The sequence below is a fragment of the Nuphar pumila genome, chromosome 7, assembly GCF_984573655.1.
Source record: "Nuphar pumila chromosome 7, dmNupPumi1.hap1.1, whole genome shotgun sequence".
In the NCBI taxonomy this organism is placed as follows: domain Eukaryota; kingdom Viridiplantae; phylum Streptophyta; class Magnoliopsida; order Nymphaeales; family Nymphaeaceae; genus Nuphar; species Nuphar pumila.
The window spans coordinates 16,927,091-16,937,043 of NC_143255.1; the positions used below are offsets into that span (position 1 = coordinate 16,927,091).

At 41.8% G+C, this 9,953-nt stretch overlaps 1 protein-coding gene across 1 annotated transcript; it reads left to right on the top strand.

The window, feature by feature from the left end:
- Positions 1-272: 272 nt before the first annotated feature.
- On the top strand, positions 273-9,557 carry LOC149831310 (auxin response factor 6-like). The gene is made up of 14 exons (XM_090013808.1): positions 273-1,641; positions 2,999-3,111; positions 3,463-3,561; positions 3,679-3,735; positions 3,840-3,995; positions 4,121-4,205; positions 4,861-4,951; positions 5,061-5,225; positions 5,319-5,441; positions 5,948-6,023; positions 6,536-6,683; positions 6,769-7,979; positions 8,349-8,539; positions 9,100-9,557. Exons 1-14 carry the CDS (start codon positions 1,593-1,595, stop codon positions 9,296-9,298), a joined length of 2,763 nt encoding a protein of 920 aa, XP_089869934.1. The 5' UTR covers positions 273-1,592; the 3' UTR covers positions 9,299-9,557.
- The last annotated feature ends 396 nt before the right edge of the window (positions 9,558-9,953 follow it).

Below are 9,953 nucleotides of genomic sequence, written 5' to 3' on the forward strand. Positions count from 1 at the left end.
ACACATATTGAAGAAGTTAAGGGTCTGAATTCCACCAATTCAAAAGTGAAAGATGCATTTTTTTTTAACTCGAGTAAATCTCGGTTTGACTCGAGCTCAAAACCGAGTGCATTTTGAAACGAGCAGAGTTCGAACAGCGCAAGCTGGGCTCGTGTGCATGCCTGCCCCCCCCCCCCCGTACGTCTTTTTCCAAAAAGAATGAGGACAATCTTGTTACTTCACAAACTGGACGAGACTTGAGAATGTTAATGTTCTCTCCCACGCGCACGCGCACGCGCGCACACACAGGCACTCTCTCTCTCTCTTACCGCGAACACATCAACTCACTGATCGCTGCCCTCACTTCTCACTAACCGCGCCCTCTTTCCATCTCTCTCTTTTCTTTTTCACAGAGTACGATAGCCTCTTCTCTTTTCCATTCTGGTATAAAAAGGAAGGGAGCCCAAAGAATTAACAAAAAAAGGAGAGAAAAATAGTTTGGGGAAAAGCGATACCCTGTGGAAGGAAGAAGGAAGAAGGAAGAAGGAAGAAGGAAGAGGAGGAAGAGGAAGAGGAACTCCTCGCTTTTTTGGGAGTTCGTGCGGTATGTAGAACACGATGAACGGCGATCCGCCGGACACGTAGGCTGCAAACCCTCCTGTGCTGCCCAGAGAGAATCTGAATTCGACAGGAAATGGCGGCTCGATTGGGCTTTCGGCGTCCCCACGGTGCAGATCCGCTCCGCGCGTAGCTCGAGGCGAGAGCTTCTCTCTGTCTCGCCGGATTCCGGTTGGGCTCTAGCTACGAATCCTAAAGCTCTCTCTCTCTCTCTCGGAAGCATCGTCGTCATCTTTCGTTGTCGCTGTTCGTTTTCTCTTCGTAGTTTTTTTTTCTTTCTTCTTGCCACATCGGAGCGATTGCAGAGAGCGTGAAATCCTAGCTCTGAGATCTAGAGGCTTCTGGCGGAAGCTTCAGGAAGAGTGTAACGGTTCGAGGCCAATTGCTTGCTTTCCTGGAGGTAGAAAGTAGAAACCCTAAGTTTTGTTGCCGTTCGTCGAGATCTTTGAGCTCGGCGTCAGAGGTTCCCGCGGGCTTTGTGAAGATTTGAAGCTCAAAGCTGCCAAGATAGATGTTTTCTTTGCAGATGAAGGCATCATGATGAGGTCGTGACGAATTCACGGTGGTTCTGAAGTGAAATGCGTGGATCTTTATGTTTTGCTTTGGTGAGCGAGGTGGAAAACACGATTTTCGCGTTAAGAAATTGGGGGTTTGTGAAGATCTCGACCGGATGGGGTTCAAAAGGAGTGTTTGTTGTAGAGCCATGGGCTTCGGATGAAGACTGAGACTCCTGCTTCGTGGAAAAGGGATGCCCTTTTTTGTTAGGATTTCAAGATTCCTTGGAAGAAATTTTAGTTCAAACGGTTGATATTGTGAGGCATGAGTGTTTGTTGGAGGAGATCGACGACAAAAGCCTGGTGAAATTTTGTCGGGTTTTCTCACATTCGGTTTCCGACCAACGGGGATTGTCATTAAAATTGGTGTATTGGGGATTAGTGTTTGGACTCTCGTGGGGGATTCTCACTAGTTTTTGAGGACAAAATTGAACGGGAGAGATGCAAATGAGGCTATCATCATCTGGATTCGGTCTCCAGCCACAAGAAGGTAAGGTTTTTTCTTATATGTACATTTTCTTGTATTTTTTTAGCAATAAAATGGGTAGTCATTCTTTTTTCAAGTAATTTTTTTTGTCTTCCCCGGCTTTTTGCGTAAGAGCATAATTTTCGCTTCAGGAAATTTTGGGCTTCCGATGTTTTCGCGACTTGTTGAAGGCCATCAAGTTTTGTTGTCTTGTGATGTTTTGAGTCTGGTCTATGTTGGTGGGGGTGTGGGAAGGCCGGGGAATTGTGTTAGCTACCCATTTGCACTTATTTGTGATAGGTGTCTTGTATTCCGAGATTTTAGGTTTAAAAGAATTTTCATGCTTGCATTGACATATCATACTTGGGTGTGCTTCGGGTTTTTTGTTTGTTGCTTTTTCTGTTTTCAAACTATCGAGGCGGAGGAAGACATTAACTCGCAAGAGAAAAATCCATACCCAAGGGAAGCCAGGATCAGGTGCCATCACATGGCACACTTTGAGTGTGCCTCTGCAACTGGCTGTCCTCCATCTGCTTTTGGGCCCCACAACTGACAGACTGTCAGCCAAAGATGGAGGGCAGCTAGGTGCAGAGGCACACTCACCTGATCCTGGCTCACCTAAGGGCCTCTGGCTGCCTCTTGCTATTTGATTGTCCTTTTAAGCTTTAATTTTTTTCGTGTCGAGCCTTTATGAGCATGAACTCTGTAATGGCCATGCTTTCTTTGATAAGATTCAAGATATTTATCGCTTTCTTATTGGGAGTAAAAGACATCCGTTCTTGCCGTCATTGAAAAGGGTAAAACTCCTATTTGATGCGCTGCTCTTTCAATTTCTAGATCTCTGGGCCTTTTGAAGGTTAGAATTGGTACCGTCCGAATAGAGTTATAAAAAGTATCATTGGCTCCTTACTGACCAACTACATGTGGTCAAATTAAATTGTTTAGAGTCTACTAAATCCTCCGAAGTTTCTTCTGGCCTATGTATAGCACGGACCGCCCACCTGCCCCCCTGTCTTCCGTCACACGTTCATATATCTCTAGATTTGCCTATTTGTGGCGCTAAAAGCTAAAAACTACACTTCCTTTTGGGGTCATGGATTTGGATGCATTTTTTGCCATCATTTTCTTGGAAAAAATGAAGTGTTCAGATCTCAAGTAGCTACATGTAGGGAAGAAACCATCTTTCAAGGCGATAGACTTGTGGAATTACTGTATTTCACTTAGACTGTTTGTATACCATGAAGTATGACTTTATGTGCATTAATTCTAAATGGGTCTCTCTTTCTCTCTCTCTCTCTCTCTCTCTCTGTGCTGACAACATTAATGTGTAAAACTTTTGCATTTTGTGTTGGTATTGATGTGTCCACAACTAACCTTGTAGGTGAAAAGAGATGCCTGAATTCGGAGCTTTGGCATGCATGTGCTGGACCTCTTGTGTCCTTACCTGCTGTAGGTAGCCGGGTGGTGTATTTCCCCCAAGGCCATAGCGAGCAGGTCAGTATACAAATTTGTGTGAAACTCTTTTGGATGGCAGGCAGCCCTATTTCAGAGAGCATATGAATTTTATTTTTATTGAGAATTTTTAAGCCGTCCCATTGTCAAATATATATCATTTTCTGTACGTTTCTCATGAACAACAAAATCCATCTCATCATGTATATCAGTATCTTTTAGTATTTCTCACAAAATTGTCATATTGTTCACACCATGTATGAGATGTGAGTCGTTTGGAGACTTCTTCTAGATGGCATTTGGAGTCTGTTATTGTCCATTTCAAGTTTGGCCAAATCCTTTATGAAAAATAATGTAAGCACAAAGCCATAATACTAGTTGGTCTATTTGCAGGTGGCTGCATCAACAAATAAGGAAGTTGATGCGCATATACCTAATTATCCAAGCTTGCCACCTCAGTTGATCTGCCAACTTCACAATGTCACAATGCATGTAAGTTGACAATCCCAATTCTGGTGCCAAGCCTTTTCTTTATATGGTATAACCATTTTCTGGTGCTTAGTGTTTTTATTTTTGGTGCTTTTGAACCTAAAATTCATTCACATTCAGGCTGATGTGGAGACTGATGAAGTATATGCTCAAATGACCTTGCAACCTCTTAGTCCGGTACTTGATTTTGTTCTATATACTTGAGTTACTCGTTTTTTAAAATCTTATTTCACAATCCTGTTGATTTCATTGGCTGACTCTTAACACAAACCCTTGCATAGCAAGAGCAAAAGGATGCATACCTTCCTGCTGAATTGGGCACACCAAGCAAGCAGCCAACCAATTATTTCTGCAAGACATTGACTGCAAGTGATACTAGTACCCATGGAGGATTCTCTGTTCCTCGTCGTGCAGCTGAGAAAGTATTTCCTCCGTTGGTATGCAGCTTACTTTATATCTACATTCACCATGAGCTCCCTTTATCCAAGTACTAACTTTGTACTGACAAGTGGACTCTAGAAGTTTTGGCTACCAAGCTCATTTGATTTCTGTTCTGCTTCAGGATTTTTCTCAGCAACCTCCTGCTCAGGAATTGATAGCTAGGGATCTGCACGACAATGAGTGGAAATTTCGCCATATTTTTCGCGGTGCGTTTTGCATGCTTTTGTTGTAATGAGGTTGATATTGACTTGATTTACATTTGAGATGATCCTTTATCTTTGAGGATCTACTGAATATAGTTGCAAGCTTTTGAAGCTTGAGTTGTGAAAAATATGTTCTGGATTCTTGTCTTTCACTGACCCTGTGTCACAACAGCAGTTGCACATTTTGGTTTACATCCAACAAATGCACTTTCCAAGCAATTTTTTTGAGTTATCCATAACTGCCAATGTGGTTGAAAGCTTGGATATTGAGTTGTAAGTATTTGATGTGTGAGAGACTGCTAGATAAGTGCATATTACAGCATCAGTGGTGGTTCTTGAGTCTGAAAATGGTAATATTAGGTTCTTTGAGCCTTAATGAGAGCACTCTCTAGGTGGATATGAAAATGTGTGTTTGTCTTCTAATGGAAATTTTACAAATATTTGTGAATTTTTGAAACAGAAATTTGAAGTCGCTAAAATCTTGTTGAATCGATTGTCACATATGACATGATTGTTGTTTTATCTGAATCAGTTTCAGACTTGCAGTACCTAGTCCAGGGTGTTGGAATTGTCCACTGATATTTTCTCCGGCTGATAAGGCAGTGCAACTAGCTATTTATATGCCTCCTAGCATTAACTGATTTTCTTCATAATACAGGCCAGCCTAAAAGGCATCTGCTTACAACGGGATGGAGTGTGTTTGTGAGTGCGAAAAGGCTTGTTGCTGGCGACTCTGTCATTTTCATCTGGTTTGTCTTTGCATTAACTGTTACTTTCCGGCTGCCTTGTTCTGTATTCAAGTAAAACACTATTTTTCTTTTTCGATGTTGCCGAGCTAACATGTCTGATGTTACTCAGGAATGAAAAAAATCAGTTGCTTTTAGGAATTCGGCATGCTAATCGTCCGCAAACTGTAATGCCATCATCAGTTTTGTCTAGCGATAGCATGCATATTGGGCTTCTTGCTGCAGCGGCTCATGCTGCTGCAACCAATAGTCGTTTCACGATATTTTACAATCCAAGGTGGAGGTTTGAGAATAAGCATTATCCGTTGTGTTTATACAGTTTCTCTGTGTGCTGCTTTTGTTGATTAGATTCTTGTTCATTTTTCTCTAGGGCAAGCCCATCAGAGTTTGTCATACCACTGGCTAAATATGTTAAAGCTGTCTATCATACCCGTGTTTCCGTTGGTATGCGTTTTCGGATGCTGTTTGAGACAGAAGAGTCAAGCGTTCGTAGGTATGATTAGTGTTTGTTTTCATTGGTCAATTTCTGCTGAAGGTTGCTATCCTTCAAATACTTCTGAAGACTTGGCTAGTTGTCTCTGGGCCTGGTTGGGCACATTTGCGGATTATGGTTGCAGAATTGTAGTGTGTGGGCTAAAGCTTAGTCAGATCTTAATAAGTTCTGGCTTGAAAATTCAGCTTGCTTGGCCTTACTGGATAGTTCTTGAATATCTCCATGTTCTTTTTGTCTTGTGGAGCCAACCGTGGAGGTGACTTGAGACACCTCTTAGTGTTTCTGACTTGCAGTAGTTTTCTAGTATGCAGTTTTCCTTCCAAGATGTGGAATATTTTTCTCCCAAATTTGCATGTTCCACCTTATTGCCTTTCTCTGTCAGATAATTCCTTGCACCATTTGTTCATGGGTGACAAGGATAATCCTGTGTTTCAACTTTTGTTTTTCGAGAGATTGGTTGGCCTATGTATTGATCAACTTGAAATATTACAAAATGGCATTTGTAGGTACATGGGTACAATAACTGGAATCTGTGACCTAGATCCTGTTCGCTGGCCAAATTCACATTGGCGTTCCGTTAAGGTATGTGACTTGTTTGGAGGCATGCATTCCATCAGCATTGTTGAAGTATCAAATATTGAGTGCAGTTTCTCAGTCTAACTGATTGCTGCACAATCCTTTTTGTTCTTTTTTTTAGGGTTAGCTGGGTAAGGTTTTTTGCTATTTTACCTTCTCTCCATTCTTGTGCCTTAGTCCACACCTCTGTAGGCCCTGTTTGGGTTTTCTGGACATAGTTAAATGTTTGTTTTATTAAATTTCATTCTCAAAATTTTTAGCTAACAGCCTTACTGAGTTCTAATTTTGGAAGTATAGCCCAAAAGCAGTTCCATGGCTGCTGCATTCATGGGCCTTGAACTAGATTGAGTATATACTTGCTTGACTATAGACTTTGCTTATATTGATCTGGTTATGGATTAGTCTTTTCCTTTCTTTTTCAATAATCTTTATGGACTGATCTTGTCCAATCCTTATTTTCATATCATATTCCTAGTTTCTAGAAACTGCATCAAATGACGTCATAATTCCTATTTCAGGTTGGGTGGGATGAATCTACTGCTGGTGAAAGGCAGCCAAGGGTTTCCCTCTGGGAGATAGAGCCACTGACGACATTTCCCATGTATCCATCACCATTTCCCCTTGGGTTAAAGCGCCCATGGCCACCAGGATTACCTACTCTGCATGGTAAGGCTTTTCAACAGAATTGTTTAACTAAATGTATTCTAATCAATTTATCAAGTATTTTAATTCAACCTTTTGTACTACGTAGGCATGAAAGATGAAGACTTAGGGCTGAATTCATCTCTTATGTGGCTGAGAGGAGATAGTGGCGACCGAGGCATTCAATCTTTGAATTTCCAGGGCCTTGGAGTCAATCCTTGGATGCAACCAAGGTTTGATTCATCTCTCTTGGGCATGCAATCTGACGTGTACCAAGCAATGGCTGCAGCTGCCCTTCAGGAAATGAGGAATGTGGATCCTTCCAAGCAGGCACCTAATCTTTTGCAATTTCAGCAACCTCAGAACATGTCATGTCGATCGGTTCCCTTTTTACAGCGGCAGATTATGCAGCAATCACAACCACAATCTCATCAAACATTACTTCAGTCACTTCAAGAAAACCAACCACAGACTCACATCCTTCAGCATCATTTGCAGCACCAACACTCATTTAATGAGCAGCAGGCTCAGCAGCAGCAACAACAACAAAAACATCAACAGCAGCAGCAGCAACAACAAAAACATCAACAGCAGCAACATCACCAACAATTGGTTGATCAACATCAACCACAGCAGCCGCCCTTTCAGATACCTAACATTGTTTCTGCTTTATCTCAGCTTAACTCTTGTCAGAATCCATCTCTTCAAAATGGCTCCTCATTATGCCAACAGCAGAGCTTCACAGACTCAAATGGACATCCTGCCTCAACTTCCAGCATGTCTACCCTGCAAAGTATCTTGGGGCCGTTCACGCCAGATGACTCATCCAATCTTCTTAACTTACCAAGAACAAACCCATTGCTATCTTCCACAGGCTGGTTACCTAAGCGAATGGCTGTTGAATCGTTGCTTTCGTCTGGAGGTCAATGTATTCTCCCTCCGGTTGAACAGTTAGGTGCACAGTCCCAGACCAATAACTCCCAGCAGACTATCTCATTGCCACCGTTTCCTGGGAGAGACTGTGCAGTTGATCAAGGAGGTGTTACTGATCCCCAAAGCAACCATCTCCTTTTTGGTGTTAATATAGAATCTTCACCACTTATCATGCAGAATGGTGTTTCTGGAATCAGAGCCGTAGCCAGTGATGCCAATCAGGCGTCCTTGGCGTTTGGGGGGACAAATTATCTGAACGCTCCAGGAACTGATTTCCCTCTCAACTCAACAATGGATGCTTCTGGTTGTTGCTTGGATGAGAATGGTTTCTGGCAATCACCAGATAATGTGGGCTTAATAAACCCACCAACCAGAACCTTTGTAAAGGTAGGCATTGCTCATAAAGGTCTCTGCTTCATTATTGTTATCTGCCCTTTATAACTGTCCCCTATAATTCTCTGCTACATTAAAGCCTTGCCCCAATTACTGACCGAGTCATCTCTACCTGGTTCCATGCCTTGGATAGAGACTTGGCTGGTTTGAGTTCCATCTGACTAGGACTACTCTGACTCTCAACTTGGATTACAGAATTTTGCAAAGCTAATGGGCATTAGTTGGATTGGCCTGGACTGGGTTCTGAACTTGGTTGTTAAATTTTTATTTTTGAGATGGTGATCGACATATGGGATGCTATACTGAAAGTAATTGATCTTTTGGTTATTGGTCTGATGATAAAGTGTTTGATTGCCTTGACAGGTTCACAAATTAGGGTCGTACGGGAGGTCACTGGACATCACCAGGTTCAGCAGCTACCATGAGCTGCGTAGTGAGCTCGCTAGTATGTTTGGCCTTGCAGGCCAGTTGGAGGACCCTCTGAGATCAGGCTGGCAGCTTGTATTCGTCGATAGGGAGAATGATGTACTGCTCCTTGGCGACGATCCATGGCAGTAAGTATCTACTATTTCTGCTTGGACATTTGATTTGAAGATATCTTATGGGATTGTTAAACTACACGATCCTGATGGAACATGTTTATTTGCCAGTTAGATGTCATTTTTAGCTACAGTTCGTTAATTAAAATGGAAAACAAGAAAACACCGATATGCATAGCCATATTGTTTGCTCTCATTTTTAAAGCTATTTGCAACCTGCTTAAATGATTATTGCTCCAGCCAGAAGTGAGTTGGGTCTATAGGAGTCCCTACTCAATCTAGGTTTCAGCAAGTAGGAAGGGTCATAGTTATCATTCAGCCTTATTTTCTTTGTTTTTCAGCCTCGCTCTAAAAGTAAAATCCCATGTAAATCTGCTGCTCCATAGTTGGTTTGTCCCATCAACTAGCCTCTCCTTTAAGCACAAGGGGTTGTCAAAATGCTAATCGCCTGTTGTACCATCTCTCCTTTTTTCTCTTTTATTTTCCCTCATTTATTGATTTATGTTTCTTAGATAAGAGGTACGGTTTCTTGTTTATATCTCTCTTTTTCACATTGTCTGTCTTTCTCATTTCAGGGAGTTTGTGAATAATGTCTGGTGCATCAAGATACTCTCGCCGCAGGAAGTTCAGCAGATGGGAAGGCAGGACCTTGAGCTCTTGAATTCGGTCTCGCTCCAGAGGCAGGCAAGCAGCAACTGCGATGATTTTACAAATCGGCAGGATTCACGGAACCTGAGCTCTGGTATCACTTCCGATGGTTCATTGGACTATTGAAATGAATACACTTTCTCTTTGTACTACGTTTCCTACTACGATTGGGGATTGATGACACCTACTAAACGTATTAGCGATATGGTCATAAAGGGTTACTGTATTATACATAACATCTCTTGCTTTATGTGTCCTCCCCATTCTTCCTGCATGCACATATATCTTAAATGGACTCTGGAGAATACTAAGCAACAATGTAGTATGCTCAATTATCGTGCGACTGTGTTGCTACTAAGATTTTCAGTATGCAGAGGCACCAACATACGATCTTTTTGTTTGTTTTCTCATTCCCTCACATGGTAAATGGATGCTTCCCTCATGCTAATATCATGGATGTATCATGGTTGTGTACATAGTTGGCATACCCGACCAGTCGACCCGGGAATCACCTGAGTCAACCTTGGATTGGACCCCAATTGGGTCACCGAACCTGGACTGCCTATCCACATGCCTCTTATGTATTTTTTTCATGCATTTTGTGATTTTAATGCATAATTCCCATAAAATAATAGAAATAAAAAATTATGTTTTTGAATCATATATAGTTGAATACTTATATAGCTTAGTCATTAATGTCATGTGCTAAATTTAGTGATTATACAATATGAATTTTGATTTTTTCTATATCTTAACACTAGAAAATGCATGGTCCTAACTC